At 35.2% G+C, this 26,451-nt stretch overlaps 1 protein-coding gene across 6 annotated transcripts in view; it reads left to right on the forward strand.

Annotated features, from left to right (window-relative positions):
• Positions 1-26,451, forward strand: part of SLC38A9 (solute carrier family 38 member 9) — an 82,414-nt gene that overhangs the window by 38,163 nt on the left and 17,800 nt on the right. For 5 of the 6 annotated variants that reach the window (XR_015249116.1, XM_025923698.2, XM_086700849.1 and 2 more), the window contains 6 exons: positions 100-193; positions 2,222-2,392; positions 4,926-4,985; positions 8,139-8,333; positions 10,331-10,438; positions 24,473-24,579. Coding sequence is in view for 5 of the 6 variants with exons in the window: in XM_025923698.2 (XP_025779483.1) it covers positions 100-193; positions 2,222-2,392; positions 4,926-4,985; positions 8,139-8,333; positions 10,331-10,438; positions 24,473-24,579 (735 nt within the window). In the remaining variant the exon portion in view is untranslated. The remainder of the gene's footprint in view (positions 1-99; positions 194-2,221; positions 2,393-4,925; positions 4,986-8,138; positions 8,334-10,330; positions 10,439-24,472; positions 24,580-26,451) is intronic. The other variant, XM_086700869.1, reaches the window with a different exon arrangement.

The following is a 26,451-nucleotide window of genomic DNA, read 5'->3' on the forward strand; positions in this document are numbered from 1 at the left end:
TGTCAGGTTTTTATCATAATTGTTTAAAGTAACATAATATGGTTGCATATGAATTTATTCTAACATGATATATGTTGTTCTTTTTGTGTTTTTAAACAGGCTGGCTTTACTACTGGAATGTGTGTCATCATGCTGATGGGCATTTTAACACTTTATTGCTGCTATAGAGTAGTGAAATCACGAGCTATGATATGTAAGAGTTTGCCATGATAGGGGCGCCTGGGTGGCGCAGTCGGTTAAGCGTCCGACTTCAGCCAGGTCACGATCTCGCGGTCCTGGAGTTCGAGCCCCGCGTCAGGCTCTGGGCTGATGGCTCAGAGCCTGGAGCCTGTTTCCGATTCTGTGTCTCCCTCTCTCTCTGCCCCTCCCCCGTTCATGCTCTGTCTCTCTCTGTCCCAAAAATAAATAAACGTTGAAAAAAAAAAAAAATTAAAAAAAAAAAAAAGTTTTAAAAATAAGAGTTTGCCATGATAAAAATAGAGTAGCTATTTGGGTATTAATAAGTATTTCCTGTTACAGTAGATCATTAATGTGTACATTCCATGTGTGTGTTAACTATTTTGTGCCTAAAGATTTACTTGTCTTATTCATAGCATTCAGCTGAACTGATATGTCAGTGAATTAGTGACTGCCTTTAAATTCAGAGAGGTTTGTAATTCTTTGCAGAATGCATTTACTTTGGTGCTAATTTCCTCATAAGAATAATTTTAAAGGTCATCTTTTAAAAATAAAGTCTTTTTCAGAACTAAATTGAGAATTCTATGATTCTTAACAGTTAATGGTAACTTTTGATCTATCCCTACCAAGAGATCTAAATGTTGGAATTCCCTAAAACTAGAAAATGTAACTAGAAAAATATGAAAATATGAACGTGTCCTTTGTAGTGAATTTGCAGAGTTTATTTATACATTGCCTCTATTCATCTATAAATTCTGGATCAGAGAAATACCATTTTACATTGTTTTAAAATAGTTTAGGACTGAAATAGACATATATTGTTTCAGTGAATCTTAGCAATTCTAAGTAAAGAGACCAGATTTTGCCTTCAATTTTTTTTGGTGGGGAGGGGGTCTCTTAAGCACTGGTATATTTTCTCTTAATTTTATTATTTATTTATCCCATTCCCATTTATCCACAAGTCTCTTGGTGTTCTTATAGATCTGCTAAGTGCTATATATGATGTAAGCATTAGCCTTTTAGCTGTTATTTCATGTCAATTTCTTTTCCATTCAACAATTTAATGGCTTTAGTGTTATATGAGTTTTTTTATATCTGCCTGTCTTTTCCATTGTAATTTCTTTCTTCATTTGATAGAAAAGGGTAACCTTTCAGTGTCTGTTTTTACATTGTCTTCTAACTTTTCTGTTATTTAATTTTTTAATTCTTAGCTCAATTGTCTGAAATTATCATGTGGTATAAAGTATGACTCAGGAAAATTTTATTCCATACTGTTATTTAAGTATGCCAAATATTGCTGGATAATATCTTCTGACTCTCACTGATGATTTTGTCTAGCCTTGATTTATCATTTGTTTTTATTAATTATATAATATGATACTATAATCTATTTCTTATATTATCTATACTGTTTCATTGATCTATATTTCTTTTTTATGTGTTCTGTAGTTTTTTAAGTTTTTTATATGTTTTATTTATTTTTGAGAGAGTGAGAGGCAGAGCATGAGCAGGGGAGGGGCAGAAAGAGAGGAAGACACAGAATCCAAAGCAGGTACCAGGCTCTGAGCTGTCACCACAGAGCCTGATGTGGGGCTTAAACTCATGAACTGCATGATCATGACTTGAGCTGAGGTCAGACGCTCAACCAACTGAACCACTCAGGCGCCCCTTAATTTTTTTTTAATGTTTATTTATTTTTGAGAGGGAGAGTGAGAGAGAGAGAGAGATCATGCACGAGTGGGGGAAGGGCAGAGAAGAGTCAGAGGATCCAAAGCGGGCTCTGTACTGGCAGACAGAGCTCAGTGTGGGCTCAAACACACAAAGCGTGAGATCATGACCTGAGCTGAAGTTGGATGCTTAACTGACTAAGCCATCCAGGTGCCCCTGTTCTATAATGTTTTTATATGATTTAATATCTAATATTTGGTGGTGGAATATTCTTAATATTTTGTTAAATATTTTGAGTTAATTGAGGGAACACAAATTATGATTATGGGATATATGATTAACATCTAATTTTATTCTTTCTTTTATGTTTATCTAGCATCAGTGGATACCACTACCTGGGAATATCCAGATGTCTGCAGATATTATTTTGGCTCCTTTGGACAGTGGTCAAGTCTCCTTTTCTCTTTGGTGTCTCTTATTGGAGCAATGATAGTTTATTGGGTGCTTATGTCTAATTTTCTTTTTAATACTGGAAAGTTTATTTTTAGTAAGTATCTATATCTTTAACATTAGTTACTTTTAGGTACAGTAACTATTGAAATGTTTTAGTTTCAGCCTTAAATTCTGGACTTGGGATAAATAAAGCAAAAAGTCATTTTGTAATTCTGAAAAATATAGTTGATTCAGTTTGTTTTAATATCACAGATATACTTTTTATCCATTATGAACTGTATATATATTTGTGCTTTCTATGTAAAAAGGATAAGGGACCTTTTTTGCCCCCTAGGTACAAATTTTTCCCCCCTTGGGAGCAATATTTTTTCCACTGAAAAAAACATGATCTATGCTTATATCCACTCTGCACCCCAATTAATTACTATCATATATACAATTCTCTTTTTTACATAGAATTTAAATTCATAGAAACACATAAATCTTAGCCGTATAATTTTGACAAATGAATACATCCATGTAACCCACACACCCTTCATTGAAACCATTCCATCTTCCTAGAAAGTAGTGATAATATTTTTTTATTATAAAAATTCAAGTTATTTGTTGCTATTATAAAAGAACATAATTAATTTTTAGATGTTTATCTTGAATCTAGCAGATGTGTTGAACTCTTACTGATGCTAATTTTGTAGATTCACTTTGGATTTTCTGTTAAGATAGTTACCTCCTCCATGAGTAATGAAAACTTCCTAGCCAGTTATTACTTTCTAAGTGATTCATATGTGTATACATACATTTGTATTTATGTATGCCATACCCTTATATTTATATATGTATATACATACAAACACATACAACATATATATGTGTGTGTGTGTGTATATATATATATATATATACACACACACACACATATATATAGACATGCTTATCTTTTTTAAAGTGTAAAGTTGTATAGATGCAGTGCTGGTAGACATCTTTATATTGTTCCTGTGGAAATCTTTCTGATGTTTCACCATTAAATATTATGTTTGTTGTGGGATATTGGTTACACCCTTTAGCAGCTTAAAGATGTTCCTGCCTATTATTTTCTTAAGCAGTTTTATTCATGTATGTTGGATTTTATCAGATGCTCAATAATCTTGAGATGATCATAAAACTCTTCTTTAAATTGTTGATATGGTGAATTAAATGAATATATTTTGTAGTATTTAAGTCATTCTTAATATTCTGTTATAAACTTAGTTTAACAGTCATGATGTGTATTTTTTAATTGCTTACTGGATTCAGTTTACTTTTGAAAGGAGTGTGGCTGCTGTTTTATTTAGGACCTTTGTGTCTTTTCACAAGAGATATTACCCTGTGTGTGTGTGTGTGTGTGTGTGTGTGTGTGTGTGTGTATTTTTTTTTTTTTTTCTTTTCTCACACTGTCCTTGTTGAGACTTAGGGCTGCTGTAAAAATTACTGTGAACTCTTTGGCTTAAAACAAGAGAAATTTATTCTCAGAGTCCTGGCAACCAGAAGTCCAAAATTGAAGTGTCACTAGGGCTCCCTTTGAAGCCTTTAGGGAAAGCTCCTTCCTTGCCTCTCCTAGCTTCTGGTGAAGAAGCCGTAAAATTCATTTACGGCTTACCCTAACCAATACAACCTTATCATCACTTGATTATATCTGCAAAGACCCTGTTTCCAAATAAGATCACATTCTAAGGTTCCTATGGGCATGGATTTGGGGGGAGACTCTTTAACCTAGTATACTCGGTATCAGGGTTTTACTAGCCTTATTTAAGTCTTTGGCATCACGACGTATATAAAGATTGATAACTTCCAATCTTATCACTAATAACCCTTGAAGATAGCATAAAAACCTAGAGCACTAAACTCCTCCTTTTATCTTGAGAAGCATACAGTGGAAGTGAAGATGAATAATTCACATACTTAACTTTATGACCTGAAAATCTAATCCAACATTTTTATCATCACTTTTTAATGCTTATTAAGATTATAAAAAATTAATATCAAACAGAATAAAGTAACAAGAAAACACATTCTTTACCCATTCTCTCATTAACTATAGAATAATATGAATGCTCAGATATCTGCATATGCTTTTAACTTTGCTACTTCCTTTGGTGTAATTTAGTGGTTCTTGTGAGTAATAATTACTGTATAACCGTCAGTCTATAAAAGCATGTAGTATACTTTCTAAAAACTTTAAGTGGTTCTCCTGATAAGCTTGGCTATTATAAGTGTTGGTTTTCCCCTTCTTTATATAAGGTGTAACTATACTTACATATAAATTAGTGTGAGTATAAGAAAACAGTTGTACAGTTTGATTCCAGGGCTTTAACTAAATTCTGCCTTGTGGCTAGATTTTTTTTTTAATCCTCAATCATGTGAAAATTTTCCATAGTGAGAACTCTGAAGTCAATGGCATCATTTCTATAAGTACAGAAAAATGACAAAGGCGAAGCTGTGTTAACAATGAAGCAGTCTTTGTTCCTTGTACTAGGTGTATTACCCCATGCTAGATCTTAAAAGATTTTTAAAGATCAAAGATTTTAGAGGGTGATCAGTTTAACGTCTTTTATTTGGTATTAAAATGTATTTTTTTCTCTAATTTTTAGATTTTATTCATCACATTAATGACACAGATGCTGTACTGAGTACCAATGATAGCAACCCGGGTAAGTAGCTTAGAATTTGAAGCTTAGCTTGTTTTTGTTTTGTTTTGTTTTGTTTTTAATGTTTATTTATTTTTGATTGAGAGAGTGAGAGAGAAAAAGAGGGAAAGTACATGCATGAGTGAGGGAGGGGCAGAGAAAAAAGGGGACAGATGATCTGAAGTGGCTCTGAGCTGACAGCAGAGAGCCTGATGTGGTGCTCAAACTCATGAACCGCTACCAGATCATGGCCTGAGCTTAACCAGCTGAGCCACCCATGTGCCCCTGTTTTGTTGTTTCAAGTTTATTTATTTATTTTGAGAGTGAGAGGGAGTGGGGGAAGGGGAGAGAGAATCCCAAACAGGCTCCATGCTCAGCATGGAGCCCAACATGAGGCTTGAGATCACAACTGTGAGATCATGACCTGAACCAATATCAAGAGTCAGATGCTTAACCGACTGAGCAACCCAGGCGCCCCTTAGCTTGTTTTGTTTTGTTTTGTTTTTAATTTTCTACTTCACTTCAAAACGGATTTAAGGTAGAATATATTGCTTTACCTTAGGTAAATAATTAATGTAATATCATTATCATTATGTTAACTGAGCCACTATTAAATTTTCAGCAACTGGTGTCTTTAAAAAAAAACAAACTCCATAAAACGTTGTGTTAATGTAAGCTAAACAAGGTTGAGTTCATATTATGCAATTCACAATTGTAACTAACATCTATAAAATCCATATTTGCCTATAAATAGTTAATACTTGTTTTTAAGAGCCTCTATCTCTGCTAATTGTTTCAGAAGTCTAAAAGCATAGTTCTCAGTTTGTAAAATTTTTTAGATGTTTATTGTATTAGTTACTAATATTTAAGATACACAAAACTGTATGCTACAGAATAATTAATTTCCTGATAATGAACAAAGGTTAGTAAATATATACAGAAAAATAAATTGAAGGCTTAGCAAAAATATCTTAATTTCTTAGAAAAGTTTCCTTCAATTAATTTATTTACAATAAATCTTTGTAGCATGTGGATTTATCCATGATGGCAGTCACAGGGCAGGTGAATAACAAAGCTATGATAACCTTGTTAACAGTCTCACTGTTAAACTTGTACATCACCTAAGGCTTTTATGTATTTAGATTTCAGAGATACCAAATTGATATAATTTTTTTAAAGTTTTTATTTATTTTGAGAGAGAGAGAGAGAGGAAGAAAGAGAGAATCCTAAGCAGGCTCCGTGTTGTCAGCACAGGGCTTGAATTCACAAACTGTGAGATCATGACCTAAGCAAAATCCAGAGATGCTTAACTGACTGAACCACCCAGGAGCCCCCAAGATGATAACATTTTGATGGCTGAATGCACTGATCTCTGAGAAGACAGTTCATTCAATATATATTTTTTAAGCCTGTGTCAGGAACTGTTCTAGACTTTGGGGATGTAGGAAACAGGCAAAAGTCTCTCATGAAGCAACCATTTCAGTATTTACTATTCAGTATCTTACTTTGCTCTTTAATTAAACCTATTAACCTGTATTTTGTTAACACTAGCAAATGAGTGAGTGAAGTACCAGCTTTTTTCTGGACATGCACACACACCTTTGAATAATTATCCTAAAATATTTTGGTATAATTTTAAAATCTCTTCATACACTGATGATTTCAAGAACACCATCAGCAAAGTTTACTTTCCATAGTGGTATGTTGATACTAGCACTTCCTGATTCATCTGCTTATTTTGAAGAATGTATTAAATAGTAAGAGTATGAAATAGTCCATCTCAGTTAATATAAAATTACAGCTGGCATTTTTGGATACTTACTGTGTAGCAGGCATTTGTCTAAATGTTGTACAGTACCTCTTTGCTTCACTCTCTAGATGCAGAAACCAAGGAAGGCACAGAGAAACTAATGACTTGTCGAAGGTTACATAAGTATTAAGTGACAGAGTCACGGTTCGTTATTTAGTCAATTTATCTCCATAGCCTGTGCTTTTTACCACTGTAATTACTAGCACAAGAAAAATTCAAGTTAATTTACTTCTGTCCAGACATAAAAGAAAAAAATACATGTTGAAATGCTGACTAAGTAGGGACAATGGGTGCCTCAGCAGTTGAGCATCCAACTTTGGCTCAGGTCATGATCTCACAGTTCATGAGTTTGAGCCCCACATTGGGCTCCCTGCTGTCAGCACAGAGTCTGCTTCGGATCCTTTGTCCCCCTCTCTAGACCTCTCCCCAGCTGTGCTGTTCCTCTCTCTCTCAAAAATAAAATAAACATTAAAAAAAATAAAAATGCTGACTAAGCAAGAAAACTAAGTGTTTAGCTTTGTGGCATGCCAAGAAACAGATAGAGAATAAAATTAAAAACAGAACTTAAAATGAATGTATCTTTTTCTCTTTGACTAGTAATGAGTATGAATGTTGCTCAGTAGGAGTATTTTTCACCAGCATTAAGAGTTCTTTTAAAAAGAGCTGATTATTAGGAAAAGTACTATTGTGAAAATAGAAACACAGAATGATGTGTATTGTCTCTCCTCAACAAAAGAAATTACCATTTGAAGATCAGTGTTAGGAAAAATGTTTCATTCAATTCCCACTTCTCTGGATATCATCTAGGCTCTTAGGCTGCTGTAAAATGTGATAAACTTACAGGAGAATTATCCCAGATTGCTGGAATTCAAGGATTCTTAAGCTATAACCAACAATTCAGTGTTGGAAATACTGTGTCAGCTGTTTCAATGATGACCACTTTTTATTCCAACCTGATAGATTTTGTTAAAAGAAACCTGCTCTTTGGCCTTTGTGTGGGTTATTAACATAAAAGTAACAAATCACCCTCAATATTTCTTACATCATTGTATAAATGAGATCAAATACCATTCATCCCAAAATTTTCTCTCTGGCAATGGAACCAAAGGATAGTTGGTAGGATATTTTATAGCTTCCCATACAAATTAAGGATATACCTCAGAATTGTCTAAGATTCTACCACCTTTAATTGTTTGCAGATAAAAGAATCCTATCCTATATCTAAATATAACTCTCCATTTTTTCCAGAAAGGGGAAACTTAATATTCGTGAGACAAGTTGAGGTTGGTAGAACAAGTGTCAGTCTTTTGGGATACTCATTGTCTGTTCTCTGTGGTCTTCTCTTATCTGATGCTTTCCTGTTGCAGTGATTTGTCCAAGTGCTGGGAGTGGTGGCCACCCTGACAATGGCTCTATGATTTTCTATGCCAATGACACGGGACTGCAGCAGTTTGAAAAGTGGTGGAATAAGTCTAAGACAGTGCCCTTTTACCTCATAGGGCTCCTGCTGCCACTGCTCAATTTCAAATCTCCTTCATTTTTTTCAAAATTTAATATCCTAGGTAAGCCAAGGCATTGTGTTATAGAGCTTCTGTGTAGTGGAGTACATGTTGGATTCTGTGGATACTGTCTGGCTGGGGAGTTACCCACCAGGCCTGTTCATCTATGTTCAATTTGTTCATTTGTATGTTACCCTGCTTTTTGGTTTTCTTTGTGGAGTTTGGCACAGAGGAAAATGTAGATGACCATTTTAAGTCCAAGTTCTTTTTTTTAAAGATGAGTTACTGGATTTCCTGTTCTATCCTTACTGAAACACTATTCCTCATTTCTTCTGTGGGTACAATTAAAGGAAACATTAAGATTTCAGGAGGAGAGATCCATACTGGATATTATAGGAATTCTCAATCCTAAGGATTAGAATCATTAGAACTTACTAAGGGAGGTTATGGAATATTTTTTTCCTACGGTTTCTATTTAAAAGTATAGCACAGAATTATCACCTTCCGACCTGGGATATCATTTTTTATCTAACTCAACCTGCCCAGCTTTATTCTGCTTTTGCCATCCTCCTCAGTGATTTCTCTCTACTGGAGAGAAAAGTCCTCTTTAAAGGAAGAGACTTCTTACTGTGAGCCCTGTTTTACGGAAATTTCTGAAATCACTGAAGAAATTTCAGAAATTTTAGCATCGTTAAAGGAATGTTTTCACATTTTTTTTTGTTTTTTTGCAGCACTTTTGCAACACTGAGCTTTTAGACGGTGAAAGGAACCCCTAATGAAAGCTTAGATCTGGTTAGCTAAAGACAAGGATAACAGTCATAAAAAATTGATAACCCCAAATAAACCATAGGATTTCACCTCCTCCCTATAGATCTGATCTCCTGGTAGGCCCTAGAGTATAAAATAATTAGATTACTCATCACATCAAGGAGCTAGCTTTTTGAGTTTCAGAAAACCAAAGTATGAGGTAAGGGTATTTTTCTATACCTCTCTGTCTCACAATAGGATTCACTACAAGACTGCCATAGACACCCACAGAGAATGAAAAGTTGTGGTTATATAAGCTTTGGCCTCTTGTTTTTATTCTTTCTGAATCAGCTAATCTGCAAACCCAGAGTAGCTCATTTGTGGTTTCCTGATTTGCTTGCCGACTTTCCTATGGAACAGATCTTTAAAAGTTGGCATATAAATTTATAGAAATATTTGTTAAACAATCACAAAACTTGTAACCAGGTTGATTATTTTCCACCTCCTTAAGGATATTTTGTTTTTGCCCTTTTTCTTGATACTCTCCCTTTCTTTTAAAACTGTAGCTTCTTTACAGAAATTTTTATCTAATTCTTAAAGAAAGAAACCTACTTGAATTCCCTGACTCTACTCCATAATGACTGGATTTAACTCCTTAAAGGAATAATTCTTTAACTTCTAGATTACCAGAAGCTGTGAATGTCCACCTCACCCTGTGTATAAATACCTATGAGTAGAAACTGTAATCTTTTCATCTAATAGGTAGTACTGCCTAGTTGAAACCTTATCCAGATACGACATCAGAGTGTTCATGGATTATTTGGCTTATCACCTTTCTCAAATAGGTTTATAATCCACAGTCACTACTTTTCTTTCTCTACTTTCTTACCATCTTTCAGTAAATACTGTGGCAGACTTTTCCTGCTTATTGACTATCTCTGATATTTCCAATACAAAGAATAAGAGTCAGTTTGATGTTGTTTTTTTCTCCTATGTAACCATACAGTTTTGTAATGAATTCTTTGCATGTATCCTCCACTTAACTCATAAATAAATTAGACAGTCTTGCCTTCTTCAGTATATGAGCCACCTTCATCTAGTTCTTAGGCCCACTATATAATGTTTTGCTTTGTTTTCTGAAAACTCACATAGCTGGTTTCTGTTCTTTAGATCACACCTGGGTTTTAGTGGGCATAATCCATGAAGGTAATAATTTTCCAAACTTTGCTGAGAATATAGAAACAAAGCTTAATTTTAAAATAGTCTGTAAAATACACAAAAATGATCAATGGTTTCTGAATTTTTTCTCACAGGCACAGTATCTGTTCTCTATTTGATTTTCCTTGTCACCTTGAAGGCCATTCGCTTGGGATTTCATTTGGAATTTCATTGGTTTATGCAAACAGAATATTTTGTGCCAGGTGAGCTGTTTTGGTCAAATAAAGAATCAGTAAATTACAAAAAAATGTGACCTTTAGTTAACTATTGTTAAAGTACTGCTATCATAAAACAAATAGTGGTATTTTTTGAACGAGCACTGTTTATTAATGCTTAATATTAAGCTAAAAACAGGGATACAATTGAAATATCTCTGCTTTTCTTTCAGTTAGGAGTAACCAGGGTCTGTTGTCCTTGCTGCTTTAGAGTTGAAGTTCACTGAAGTTATAATGCAATTGAAAAATCAAGAACTCATTTTCTAGACTTTTCTGTGAAAGTACACCCTTAGAATTGCAGAGATTTAGAACCTGGTCAGTGTTAATATATGTAGATAATACTCTTCATTAACATCATTGTTCTCCTCATGGTTTTTTTTAAATTGTTTTTCAGGCTAATTAAGATGATAATTTTAAGTGTTCCCTCCCTCCTTTTTTCTCTCATGGTTATAAATTGGGAATTTCTTAAGTCACTCAAATTTAGAGGATTAGGAAGCAATGAATGGATAATGCTAAATGAGAGAACAGATTAAAAAATAGAAGTGAGTATTATGCTAGTCTCCTGGAAACTAATAAAGAGAAAGTAGTACAAAATCCCCTTGTTTAGAGAGACTGCTTTCTTTCCATTCTTCACCTGTTAATTCAGGCAGTCTAGAATTCAAATTTATTTAGTATCTGGTGTTACTCTCTAAAGTCAGCAATTATAATTGTCTACCACTCATTCTATTTCTCTTGTTAACAACATTCCTGGGTTTTCCAGGTGTATTGAGTTGGTATTTGTTGAAAGTTGTTTGTTATGGTTACTTGTTTTCAGATCATCTTGGTGCATTAGCTTTGATTTTTTTATTTCTATAAGAAGTTCATAAGTCAGTGTCAATTCGGGATAAAGGAAATAATTGGATCTTGAAAGGCATCCTTCTCTTTCAGTTTGTATTTAAAATTGAACACAGATGAAAATGGCAACATTAAGCTAGTGCTTCCATTCATTGATAAAAATAGTCCAGGATGTTTTTTTCTAAAATTAGATCCATACTGATTTATAGTAAGAGTCTTAGTGATAAATGTTTCTGCTAATGATAGGACATGAGAGAAATATGAATGAAAAAAAGAGTGTAAATATTTAGAAGATGAAAAGGAGAACATATTTAAAAAGAGGTTAAGCCATTTATTTCACTTTTTTTTTTTTTTTTTTTTGAGAGAGAGAATGAATGGGGAGAGGGAGGGTAGAGGGAGAGAGAGAAAGAATCTCAAGCAGGTTCCACACTCAGTGTAGAGTGTGACCCAGGGCTCTATCCCACAACGCTGGGATCGTGACCCAAGCCGAATCAAGAGTCGGACACATAACCAACTGAGCCACCCAGACATCCCTCACTTAATTTCACTTTTAAATGATATGAAGGGAGAATCATGAGGATTTAAGAGGCTTGTGTTAATATTTATGGTCCTGAAACTGGTTACTTTATCATGATTGAAGAATTTCTTAGGAATGAAAATATAGCATAAATCTTTTTCAGTAAATCCTAATTTAATTAAGAGTCAGGGAACTTTGGAAGGTATGACTCTTTACTGTCCTGATGAAGAATTCACATAAACTTGTATTCTGATTGAATCTTTATTTATATACTTTTGTTACTTAAACTTCCTTTCTCAATTTAGTGGATCCCATTACTCTTCTTCCTAGGTAATTAGAAAATAATGAGAAAAAAAAAATCTCCTCATGTATTTCATCCCATCCTGCCTGCCTCCAAGACTTTATTTCTGTAGTTATCCCTTCTGTCTTTTTAATCATGTATCATCAAAATTTTCCTTTACTCAGTTCTTCCTACCAGAATATAAATCTGTCTTTCAGTCTAAAAACAAAAGCTCATATGACCCTGCATTCCCCTCTAGCTGTTGCTTCCCTTTAAAGAAAAACTCTTTGAAAGAGTTTTCTGTGCTGTTTCTACTTCTCCTTCCATTTTGCCTTGAACTCATGTCTGTTAGGCTTTTGCCCCAGTCACTCCACTGACAACCAATAACTCCTTCTCTTCCTGCTCAACCTATCAGTAGCATGGGCACATCTGGTCACTGCTTCCATCTTGAAACATTTTCTATACTTAACTTCTAAAACCCCATTTTCTCTTGATTCTTCTACATGACCGCTCTTTCTCATATTTCTGACCGGTGAATTACAGAGTTATCCAGGGTTTTACTCAAGCCTCTTTTATCTCTACTCTCATTCTCTAAGTAATAGCATATAGTCACCTGGCTTTATATATTGTCTATATGATGACTAGTCCCAATTTTATATCTCTAGCCCAGATCTCTCCCCTGAGATCCATACTCAGATACCTACCTGCCCCTTCTACATCTCCCCTTGGATGTCCACTGGGTATCTTAAATTGAAATTTATGAAAAACAAATACTTGTTTTATTCCTCATCCACCCCCATCCCTCCAACCTGCTTAACCTGCTCTCCCTGGTTTCTGTAATTCGGAAAGTTGTAGCTCCAGTTTTCCACTTGCTCAGGCCCAAAACTTTGGAGTCATACTTGACTGTTCTTTTTTTTTTCCCCACCCTACATGTCTGCAAAGCATGTCAGCTGTACTTTTAAAATAAATCGAGGGCGCCTGGGTGGCTCAGTCGGTTAAGCGGCCGACTTTGGCTCAGGTCATGATCTCGCGGTCCGTGAGTTCGAGCCCCGCATCGGGCTCTGTGCTGACAGCTCAGAGCCTGGAGCCTGTTTCAGATTCTGTGTCTCCCTCTATCCGACACTCCCCCGTTCATGCTCTGTCTCTCTCTCTCTCTCTCAAAAATAAATAAACGTTAAAAAAAATTTTTTTAAAGAAAATAAAATAAATCGAGAATCTGACTACTTTTTTTTTTTTTTAACGTTTATTCCTTTTTGAGAGACAGAGACGGAGTGTGAGGGAGGAGGGGCAGAGAGAGAGAGACAGAGACAGAATCTGAAGCAGGCTCCAGGCTCCGAGCTGTCAGCACAGCTGTGCGGAGCTCAAACCCACAAATTGTGAGACCATGACCTGAGCCAAAGTCGGACGCCCAACCAACTGAGCCATCCAGGTGCCCCAGAGAATCTAACTACTTCTTACCATTTCCACCAAAAAGAATTGTGTCAAGATGCTAATTTCTCATCTGGATTTTTATAGTAGCCTCTTAACTAGTCTCACCCTTTCTACTCTGTCTCCCCTTCAGTAGTCTTGTTCTACCCCTAGCAGCCAGAGTGATGTTTTTAAAACACAACGTCCATAAGCCTCTAATGGTTTCCCTTCTCATTCAGAATAAAGCAAGTCTTTATCATAGTCTTGGTCCTATATGATCTGACTCCTGGCTTTCTCTCTGCTATCATTCCCTACTACTCTCCTACTTATTTAGTCTACTCCAGCCACACTGTCTTCCCTGCTGTTCCACAAGAATGGCAAGCACGCTTGTGTCCCCAAGTCCTTGCACTGTTAACTGTGTACACAATGCCCTTGTCTTTTCGCAGGTATCCATATGGTTAGTATCATTAGAGAGGCCTTTCTTGGCTTCCTGCCCACTCCCACCTCTACCAAATCTTATATGCAAATATTCCTGGTCATCTATATCTTTTAAGTTCTTAATTCTGATACGAATTGGCATATTAAGGGGTATCTGTTTTTCTAATCTATTTGGGTCCTGAGTTTCAGATAGAAAGTAGCAGAAGTTAAGATAACAAACATTTCTAAAAATTTATTTTATTTTATTCTAAAAATTTATTTGTTTCTTAAATTCAGAGATTGAAAGTTCACTTGGTAAGGAATACCTTTATTTTTTTTTAACCTGTGTATCTGTCTCCCTTAAGAAGAATATTAGCTCCTGAGAAAAGAAATGTTTCTTTGTTTTTGTTTTCTATAATTCTTTATTACTATTGTACCCCCAAGGCCTATAATAATTCCAAGGGCATAGTGAGTAGTCACTAAACAATGTTGAATGAATAAATGTGTTTATCCCTACTCCTCCCTAAATGTCATTAAAACAACAGTAAAGAAGTAACAAACAAAGGGGACTGTAGAAGAGACAACAGCAGGCAAGAGATAGCAACAGATTATTAGATGCTGGCAAACTGAAAGATGGTTAGACTGACAGCAAAGTAGACAAAGCTGAAATGTAAGTACCTATAGAGAGGGATTCCACTACAGAGGAAGCCGTTTTGAGCTACACATTGAAACCCTCAGTATTTGAAGGTTTTTGGGTCACTCACAAAGCAAGAGTAAGGAAAAGGGCCTAAAATGGATAGAATTCCCTGAAAGTTTACATCAGGAGTAGTTGTATTATAAACCCATTTCCTCCTCAACCTAGCGAGAAATGGAAGACTGAATAGTCAGGCTCAGAACTCAGGCTCTCCAAATACAACAAAGGGTGGAAAAAAGGCTCTAGTCTGAAAACAGGGACTAAGCGAAAGTGTATATGCTGAATGGTGAGAAGGTCCTCCCTCCCTGTACCCCTCCAATTCTCTTCTCTTTACTCTTTGGCTCCCAGAATGCTGACAACATAGAATAACAAAGGATTCTCCTCTGTAGAAACTGACAAACCCAAGAGGAAAGACCTAGAGTCTTGGATATTTGGGTTCTCCCAAAAAAATGGCAAGTACCTTGCTTGTATCAGACCATTTAGATCTTTACTAAGTATACATTTTTTTAGTGCTTCACTTTTAAATATTAAACAATAGACGAAGTTCACTAGATATTTGTGGAAAACCTCTTACATGAAAACAAAACTGGGGCAAGAGGGAGGACCTTGAAGGGACAAGAAGAATAAGAGGGAACAAAAGAAAAAACTTTCAAAAAATTACCTTCTCAAAGTGACACAAGATAGTGATATATCCATAAAATAGTATTTGGATGCCAAGGAAGGAAAAAAAGGAGGTACCTTGGTCTTAGAAACCAAAAATATAGTAGATGGGGCGCCTGGGTGGTTCAGTCAGTTAAGTGTCAGACTCTTGATTTTGGCTCAGGTCATGAACTCATGGTCCTGAGATTAAGCCTTGTGTTAGGCTCTGAGCTGAGTGTAGAGTGTACCTAAGATTCTGTCTCCTTCTCCCTTTGCCCCTACCCCACTCTTATGTGCGTGTACACACACACACACACACACACACACACACACACACACACACACACACACACAAACACTCTCTCTCTCTCTCAGTCTTTCTCTCCCTCTCTCTCTCTCTCAAAAAAAAAAGAAAGGAAAAGAAAAAGAAACCAAAAATATAATGGAAATTAAGAATGCAAAGAAAATTTGGAAGATAAAGCTAACTTCCCAAAATTATATTAGAAATCATGGATGTATGGGAGGAAAAAAGGGAGAGAAGAAGGAGGGAAGGAAGCAAGGAAGGAAAGGAAAGAAGGAAGGAAGGAAAAACAAAAGATAAGAAAATTAGAGCATTAATCCAGGTAGCCCAATAATGAAAAATAGTTCCATGGAACAAAGAATATGAAGGGGGAAGAAATTATCAAAGAAATAATTGAACTTTCCTGCAAACCAAAAAACATGAGTTTCTAGATGTACAGGACCCAAAGTGCCCAGCACTGTGAATGAAACCCATACCAGAGCATACCATCATATGATTTTAGAACACCACAGATAAAGAGAAGACCCTGAAAGCTTCATGGATGAAGGATAGGTCTGTAAAAAAGGTCTGGGTTCAGAATAGTATCAGACTTTAATAACTCCAAAAGCTAGAAAAGTGTCATAAAGGTCTCAGAATAAATTATTTTAACCTAAAATTTCAAATCCTACCATACCCTCACTGAAGTGGTAGAGTACAATAAAGCTATTTTCAGAAAGTAAAGTCTCACAAAATTTTACCTTCCATGCACTCTTTCTCACAAAAAACTGCAAAATGTGCTCCACCAAAAAGCAGTAAATTGCAAACTCCTCTGAGTGGCAGTGAAGGGATATCCTAGGAAACAGCTGTGCAGCAGGCCTAGTGAGCACCCTGCCCTGACCACAGCAGCAGACAGAGCACCCCAGGAAGCAATTTTTCCAAAAGGAAAATGAAATGGAAGAGATTGTTTGATGTGTTGTATGGATAGAGTGGGTAAAGTTTTACCATTCTTCTGGAGAGTTTGGGGAAAAATTAGTGTTAACTAGACAGGCAACCAAAAAGTAAAAACCTCCATATCTCCATAAAAACAAGCCAACAAAAGTATTTTTATATAAGAAAACATAATAATAACTGAATAGTACAGAATAACCATGAAAATTAGAACACTGAATATTGATTTTGTAAAATCAAAATTTGAATTGTGATTATATGGAGGGGTTAGAGATGGGAAAATGTGAGTGATGGTAGTAATAGAAAAAGACTAAAGTCTTCAGGTAGAAAAGCAATGGATTATGTCTAAAATTTAAAAAATAAGGGAAAAGGAATATAAGCATATTAAAAATAAGTTATAATTAGTTACCTCTAGGAAACAAGATTTAGGATGGAAGGTATGAAGCAAGAGAATACTGTTTTTTTGTTGGGAGCCCTGTAATACTATTTAACTTTTAACAATTAGCACACATTTAAGACTGCTGTCAAGAATACATTTTAACAATGAAAACCTATTAAATGGTTTGGAACTGATTTCACAAAGATTTCAGACACTGATATTCAAGGATTATGGGGTGATTGTCTATTTGATAGCAGCATTGTGTTCATATGGAACCAGAAAAAAATAATTTTCTAACTACATATGATTTAAATAGTTTTGTTATTAATGTTATTAGAGGCAGACTACATTCTACCATGCATTCATTGATGCTTAATAATGTCTCCAAACATAATGGAATTTTTCTTTTCATATTTTTAATGTGTAGGCCTTACCATTTTTTTGTTTTTGCTTTTGAACTTTTTATTGAAGCATAACATACACATATAAAAGTGCACAACTCATAAGTATACATCACAAAGAACATACTAGATACCTAGCACCAGATAAAAAACTAGCACTCCAGAAGTCCCATTCAGTATGCCTACCAGCCACTGTCTCCCTACAGTGATAACCACTGTTCTAACTTCTAGCCCTAAAGGGGGTTGTCTGTTGTTTTTTTAACATCACGTAAAAGGAATATAGAACATACATTCTTTTGTGTCTGGCTTCTTCCAATCAGCATTGTACTGTGATACTGATCCATATTATGTCTGTTGTAGTTCATTCATTCTCACTGGTATCTTACTATATAACTATATGCACAATTTGTTTTATCTTTTACTGTTAAGGGACATTTGTCTCCAGTTGTTTAGTATTATGTTTATTGCAGTACTCTATTCTCCTTACATATCTTTGATGAAAATATGCCAGCTTTCTCTTGAGTATTAACCTAGGAGTGGAATTGTGAGGTCAGAGGGCATGCGTATACTCTGCTTTGGTAGATATTACCAAATGGCTTTCCAAAATGGTTGTACATTTAAATGGGTGAAGTGCATATGAATTATATATCAGTAAAACTGTTGAAAAGAATTTCAGGGTTTTTTTCAAATGTTTATTTTAGAGACAGACAGGATGAGCAGGGGAGGGGCAGAGAGAGGGAAACACAGAATCTGAAGCAGGATCCAGGCTCTGAGCTGTCAGCACAGAGCCTGACACTGGGTTTAAACTCACAGAATACAAGATCATGACCTGGTACAAAGTTGGACACTTAACCGACTGAGCCACCCAGGTGCCCCTCAGGTTTTTAGGAAAGATGCTCAAAAAGAGTTTTTGTTGGCTAATTGGAAAAAGCTGGATATTTATTCTAATTTGACAAACAACACTGGTATCACCTGACATAGTTAGAAAAGGATCAACTAACAAGTTGCTTCAGGAAGCATTTAATGGTAATAGGGGTTGACTGCTTTGAAAGACAGGAAAGATTAGCTATACTGAAGAGAGCTTATTGAAAACTAATAGATCTTAGCAAAAAGCAAAATCAGTTTGAAGAACAATTTAAAATCAAATTTTGACCACTGATAACAGCTGAGGTCCTTTATTCTGAATAGAAATTAATACCTCTGATTATGAGTCATACATTGTCAAAAAAGACATGGCTCACCGCCCTCCAGGAGCTTACAGTTGAGCAGTAAGACCAGTTTGTGAATTAATGATTATAATGCAGAGATATATAAAAGAGACATAATAATATAGAGAAATTTCATGTAAATAAGAATTAGAAATCAGGGGCACCTGAGGGTGGCTCAGTCAGTTGAACATCTGATTTTTGAGTTTGGCCTAGGCCATGATCCAGGGTCGTGGGATCAAGCCCCAAGTCATGCTTTGCTCTCTCTTTCTCCCTCTGCCCCTCTCCCCCACTTGCTCTCTCTCTCTAATAATAATAATAATAATAATAATAATAATAATAAAGAATTAGAAATTAGATATGGGTTCTAAACAGAGAATGTTTTAAGGGCCAAGGAGTTATTTAAATGAAGAATTGGAGGACGGGGTGTATTCCACGTCAACAGAACAACATGTTTAAGCAATAGCTAAGGCCTGAGACAACATGACCCATTTAGGAAATTACAAGAATTTGGGAGGCTGCAGTGAAAGAATACTTGTTGGGGAAGTGACTGGAGATAAGGATAAAGAGGCAAAGCCCAATTATGAAGAGCTTTCTATTTAACTTAAAAATAACTTTAGTGGCTCAAACCATCTTTCTGTTTTATTTAAGGTTGGCTGAAGTAGGAGATAGTCCTCTATGTCTCCAGGAGGTCAGTAAGGTAGAGGAAAAGTAGTCATATAATTCCCTGCCTAAACATAGGATTCATAATGGAGCTGCTCCAGTCAAATTACTACTACTACTACTACTACTACTACTACTATTAATAATAATAATAATAATAATTAAAGCTGAGGTCAGAGCTGCTATAGCCTCATTTATTCCCTCTCTCTGAATCAACAATATGTAGAAAAGCAGTGTTAATGAAAACACTGTCAGAACCTGGGGATATAGCTAAAGTACTGCTGAGGTGATAATTCACAGCTGGGTGATGAGTGATCTAGTTTGTATATTGTTGGCTCCTTTGACATAAATGAATTGACCATAAATGTGTGGATATACTTCTGGGGACTCTTTTCTGTTCCATTGATCTCTTTGTCTCTTTTTTTCCAGTACCATACTGTTTTGATTACTATAGCTTTGTCCTGTAGTTTGAATCTGAGATTGTGATGCCTTCAGCTTTATTTTTCCTCAAGACTGCTTTGGCTTGGGGGTCTTTTGTGGTGTCATATACATTTTAGGATTGTTTGTTCTATTTCTGTGAATAATGCCATTGGAATTTTAATAGGGATTACACTGAATTGCTTTAGGTGGCATGCGTATTTTAACAATAATAATTCTTCAAATACATGGAGATGGCATATCTTTCCATTTATTTCCATTTGTGTCTTCTTCAATTTCTTTCATTACTCTCAGTTTTACCTTATAGGCCTTTCACCTCTTTGGTTAAATTTATTCTTAAGTACTTTATTCTTTTTGATGCTATTGTAAATGTGATTGTTTCCTTAATTTCTCTTTCTAATGGTTCATTGTTAGTGCATAGAAGTACAACATGGGTGCCTGGGTAGCTCAGAGTGCGACTTCAGCTCAAGGCATGATCTCGTGGTTCATGAGTTTGAGCCCCACATCGGGCTCTGCATTCCACTAACAGTGCAAAACCTGCTTAGGATTCTCTGTATCCCTCTCTCTCTGCCCCTCCCCCACTCGCACTGTCTTTCTTAAAAATAAAGAAATGTAAGCTTAAGAAAAGAAGAAATGCAACAGGTTTTTGTGTGTTGATTTTGTATCCTGAAATTTTACTGAATTTATTTCTTAGTTCTAACAGTTCTTGGGTGGAGTCTTTAGAGTATTCTATAGGCAATATACTGTCATCTGCAAATAGGGACACTTTTACTTCTTCCTTCCTGATTTGGGTGCCTTTTATTTCTTTTTCTTGTTTAATTGCTGTGGCTAGGATTTCTAGTACTATGCTGAATAAGAATGGTGAGAGTGAGCATCCTTGTCTTGTTCCTAATCTTCATGAGCAAGATTTCAGCTTTTCATTGTTGAGTATGATGTTGGTCATGCCCTTTATTACACTGATGTACATTCCCTCCATACCCAGTTTGTTGAGAGTGTTTATCATAAATCGATGTTGAAATTTGTAAAATGCTTCTTCTGCATCCATTGAGATGACCATATGATTTTTTATGCCTCGTTTTATTACTGTGGGGTATTAACTGATTGATTTGTAGATGTTGAACTCTCCTTGCATCCCTCAAATAAATCCCACTTAATCGTGCTATATTATTCTTTTAATGTATTATTGAAAACAGTTTGCTAATGTTTTGTTGAGGATTTTTGCATCTGTGTTCATCACGGATACTGGCCTGTAATTTTCTTGTAGTGTCCTTGTCTGGATTTGATATCAGGGTAATATTGCCCTCATAAAGTGAGTTTACAAGTGTTCCCTCCTCTTTTATTTTTTGGAAGAGTTTAAAAAGGATTAGTATTAATTCTTCTTCAAATATTTGGTAGAAATCACCAGTGAAGACATCTGGTCCTGCCTAGACTTACTTGTCTTTATTGAGAGATTTTTTATTACTGATTCAATCTCCTCAGTAGAAACTGGTGTGTTCATATTTTCTATTTATGATTCAGTCTTGGTAGTTTGTATGTTTCTAATAATGTATTAATTTCTTCTAAATTGTCTAATTTGTTGGTGTGTATTTGTTTACAGTAGTCTCTTATAGATTTTTATTACTGTAGTATCACTTGTGAAGTCTTCTCTTTCATTTATGTTTTTTTTAATTTTTAAATTTTATTTTTGGAGAGAGAGAGAGAGAGAGAGAGAGCACATGAATGGGAGAGAGGGGCAAAGGGAGAGAAAGAGAGAGAATTCCAAGTGGGCTCCACACCCAATTTAGGGCTCAATCCCATGACCCCGAGATCATGACCTGAGCCAAAATCAAAAGTCAGACAGTCAACTGACTGAGCCCCCCAGGTGCCCCTATTTATAATTTAAGTCCTCTTTTTTTTTTCTTGTTTAATACAGCTAAAGGTTTGTCTGTTTTGTTTATCTTTAAAAAAAAAAAAACAGCTCTTAATTTTATTGATCTTTTCTGTTGTCTATTTAGTGTCCGTTTCATTTATTTCTGCTCTCCTCTCATTTCTACCCTCTTGTTATTTTTACTTTCTACTACAACTGAGGTTAATTTGTTCTTTTTTCTTATTATTACTTGAGGTATAAAGTTGGGTTGTTTATTTGAGCTCTTGTTTTCTAATGTAGATGTTTATTACTATAATTTTCCCTCTTAGAACTGTTTTTGCTTCATCTTTTAAGTTTTGATATATTGTGTTTCCATTTTCATTTGTCTCAAGATATTGATATCTCTTTTGATCCCTTCTTTGGCTCATTGGTTGTTCGGTAACATGTTATTTAATCTCCACATTTGTGAATTTTCCATTTTTTTTTTCCTGTAATTGATTTCTAGTTTCATACCATCATTGGAAAAGATGCTTGGTATGATTTCAAGCCTCCTAAATTTGAGATATGTTTTATAGGCTAACATGTGATGTATCCTGGAGATGTTCCATGTGCACTTGAGAATAATGTGTATTCTGTTATTGGATGGAATGTTCTGGAAATGTCTGTTAAGTACATCTGGTGTAATATGTCATTTAAATCCAATATTTCCTTTTTGATTTTCTCTCTGGATTATCTATTCAGTGTTGAAAGTGTAGTATTGAAATCTTACACTTTTATTGTATTATTATCTATTCCCGCCCCCCCCCCCCCATCAGATCTGTTCATATTTCCTTTATATGTTTAGGTGTTTTTATGTTGGGAGCATAAATATTTGCAAATGTTATACCTTCTTGATGAGTTGATCCCCTTATTATTATATAATGACCTTCTTTGTTTCTTATTACAGTCTTAGATTTAAAGTCTATTTTGTCAGATATACATATAGCCCTGCTTTCTTTTGGTTTACATTTGCATGGAATATCTTTTTCCATCCCATCACTTTCATTCTATTTGTATGCTTAGTGCTGAAGTGAGTCTCTTGGAGGCAGCCTCTGGTTGGGTCTTATTTTATCCATTCAGCCACTCTGTGTCTTTTGGTTGGAGAATTTAGTCCATTTACATTTAAAATAATTATTGATAGGTGTAGACTTAATACTGCCATTTTATTAATCGATTTCTGGTTGTTTTGTAATTTCTTTGTTTCTTTCTCTTTTGCTCTCTTCCTTTGTGATTTGATGACTTTGAATTTTTACCGAAGAGTTTTTCTATTGTTTCTCTGCAAAGAATATGGTCATGTGAATAATATTTTATCATCTTTCTAAAAATGGTACCTCTGTTACTATTACATAAATATAATGCTGACTGTTGATCTGAAGTGATGAGGTTATCCTTGAATGCACAATTTATTAAGAGTTGATTTTGGGGGAGGGTGCCTGGCTGGTTAAGTCAATAGGGTGTGCAACTCTTGATCTCCGTGTTGTAAGTTTGAGCTCCACGTTGAGTGTAGACTACTTAAAAATCTAAAAAACTTTTTTAAAAAGCTGATTTTTTTAAAGCAGAAGTTGGAGTTACCTCCACATTTTATTTTATTGGTTACATGTAAAAAATTTTAAAGATTACAGGCAGTAAAGGGGAGAATTTTCTTAAGAAAAATATACTTGGAATTGTTTCCACAAATAAAAATTCAGATAAAAGATAACAGACCAACAAAAACTTAACAGAAAACTAAAGTGTATAATTTTTAATATCTTACATCTTGATTTCTTTTAGAAGCTAGTGCTTAATTCTTATTTTCTTTCCTAAAATATTATGGCAAAAAGTCAGTAGACTTTCTTTTCTTGTTTCTACTTTTTACACAAGGAATCTCCCCAAGATGACTTGTTCTCCACTTTGTCATCTACTCTGTCCAGATCTAGCACTGTTTTCATGTAAATCAAGGCCTTATTCCCCCTTACAGCATTTTTTTTCATTTTTGTGTTAGTAGACCTCAAAGACAGAAAATAACAATGCTTTTGAAATATTGTCTTATTATTCTTATTTCATCGTAACTTTGGACTTATTGTAGAAAATTAAGAGAATATAGGTAAGTGTTTAAAATAAGTCCCACTAGTCATGGGGTGGCTCAGTTGTTTGGGCATCCGACTCTTGATTTCACCTCAAGTCACTATTTCATGGTTTGTGAGTTCAAGCCCCATGTTGGGCCATGTGCTGACAGCATGGAGCCTGCTTGGGATTCTCTCTCTCCCTCTCTTTATGTCCCTCTGCCACTTGTGCGCGCTCTCTCTCTCTCTCTCTCTCTCAAAGTAAATAAATATTTAAAAAATAAAATAAATCCCATTAGTCAGAAGTAACCACTATTTAAATTTTTGTGATTATCTCTCCATTTTTTTTCTATGCATATATATATACATATATATGCACACAAAATATTTTAAACAAATGTAAAATCATACTATGCATGCTACTTAAATCATGTACATTTGCCTTGGTGTTAAATAATTATCTAGAACATAATTCATACATACTGTATACCATTGAGCAACTGTATCATAGTTTAACCATTCCCCTCTCTGTAGACATTTAAATTATTTCTAGTATTTTTAAGCAATGCTTTTTTAGATTAGCCTTTGAAAAATTTTAGATGACTAATTCTCCCTTTTCTGATTCATTTTCTAAAAGTGTTTTTCTGACAGATTCAAATATTAGAAGAGGAAGACCTTTAGAGTTAGACCTAAAATTGAATCCTGCTTCACCACACAGGTTTGAGGTTGTGTGACCTCAAACAGGAATATCTGATATAAGGTACCCTCACAGAGTAGTCTTCTCTTGATTCCTTTTTTTGTTTTGTTTTGTTTTCAAGTACTTTGCTCAAGTATTATGCTAGTCTTGAGGAACTTTGTAAAGGCATTTTAATGTTATTATTCCCTGGATAAGGCAAAGACAACTAATTTTTCATAATCAACTTTTGGCCACTAACGTTCATTTTCTACTTGTCAGTTTTAATGTGGGTTTTTTTCACTCTCTTTTTCTCCTAGAGATAAGATTTCAGTTTCCACAGCTGACTGGAGTGCTTACCCTTGCTTTCTTTATTCATAATTGTATTATCACACTCTTGAAGAACAACAAGAATCAAGAAAATAATGTGAGTAATTGTCAGAGGAATTACATTTTGTTATTGGATCTTAATTCTTAAATTTAAACCATAGAGCAGTGGTCTGAGCAAACTTTTTCTGTAAATGTTTTGATGGTAAATATGTTAGGCCTTATGGGCCATACAGTCTTTGTTACAACTACCTAACCCTGCTGCTATGTGATGAAAGTAACCACAAACAATATTTAAGCAAATGGATGGTGGCTGTGTTTCAAGAAAACTTTATTTACAAAAACAAACAGTGGGCCAGATTTCATCATGGACCATAGTTTGTCAACTCCTGCTGTAGAGTAATTACTAAAAAAATAAAGAGGCATAGCTAATAGCCAACAGTGGTGATAAAGTCTTTTTTATCTAAAATATCATGGAAAAAATGAAACAAAGAATAGGTGGGACAAATGGAAAACAAATAGCAAGATAATAGATTTAAACCCAGCCATGTTGGCAATAACTTTAAATATAAATGGTATAAATGCTGCAATGAACGGATAACAGACTGGGGATGCCTAGGTGGCTCAGTCACTTAAGCATCTAACCTTTGATTTCAGGTCAGGTCACGATCTCATGGTTCATGAGTTCGAGCTCCACATTGGGCTCTGTGCCGACAGTGCAGGCCCTGCTTGGGACTCTGTCTCTGCCTTTCTCTCTCGGTCTCTCAAAATAAGTAAAAACTTAAATATACATACATACATATATATGTGTGTGTGTGTGTGTGTGTGTGTGTGTGTGTGTGTGTGTGTGTGTGTGTATATTACACCAAACTGATTAATACAAGACCTAACTACAGTTGACCTTGAACAGGGGTTAAATAAAGAGTGCTGACAGCTACACCCTCCACCGCCATAGTCGTAAACTTGTATATAACTTTTCCCCAGAGCTTAATTGCTAATAGCCTACTGTTGACCAGAAACTTCATTGATAACATAGTTGATAAACACCTATTTTATATGTATTATGTATTTTATACTGTATTCTTATAATAAAGTAAGCTAGAGAAAGGAAAATGTTACTAAGAAAATCATAAGGAAGAGAAAATACATTTATATTACTGAACTGAAACTGTTGGAAAAAATCTACATATAAGTGGACGTATGTAGTTCAAACCCCTCTTCCATGGTCAACTGTATGTGTTGTCTGGAAGAAACTTAGTTTAAATATAAAGATATGCCATGCAGACACTAGACATAAAAAAGGCAGGGTAACTGTTTTAATATCAGACAAAGTCAACTTCAGAACAAGGAGTATTGCTGGAGATAAAGAGCAACATTACATAATGATCTTTAGGGATCAGTTCATCAAGAAAACATAGTAATCATAAACATGTATGTACCCAGTGACAGAGCCTCCAAATAAATGGAGCAACTGTCAAAACAGAAAGGAGAAGTAGACAAATCTGCAATTATAATTGGAGATTTCATTACCCCTCCCTTAATAATTGATAGAATAGAAAATAAATAAGAATATAAAAAGCCAAAACAGTATTAACCTACTTGATGTAATTAGCGTTTATAAAGGTCTTCTCTCAAGCAACAACTCAATGCACATTCATTTCAAATGTTCATAGAACTTGGGGCGCCTGGGTGGCGCAGTCGGTTAAGCGTCTGACTTCAGCCAGGTCACGATCTCACGGTCCGTGAGTTCTAGCCCCGCGTCAGGCTCTGGGCTGATGGCTCAGAGCCTGGAGCCTGTTTCCGATTCTGTGTCTCCCTCTCTCTCTGCCCCTCCCCCATTCATGCTCTGTCTCTCTCTGTCCCAAAAAATAAATAAACGTTGAAAAAAAAAAAAATGTTCATAGAACATACAACATAGACTATATGCTAGGAAATTGAATAAATCTCAATAAATTTAAAAGAATTGAAATCA

The sequence above is a fragment of the Puma concolor genome, chromosome A1 (assembly GCF_028749965.1).
Source record: "Puma concolor isolate L17-30 chromosome A1, mPumCon1.1.hap2, whole genome shotgun sequence".
Taxonomy (NCBI): Eukaryota; Metazoa; Chordata; class Mammalia; order Carnivora; family Felidae; genus Puma; species Puma concolor.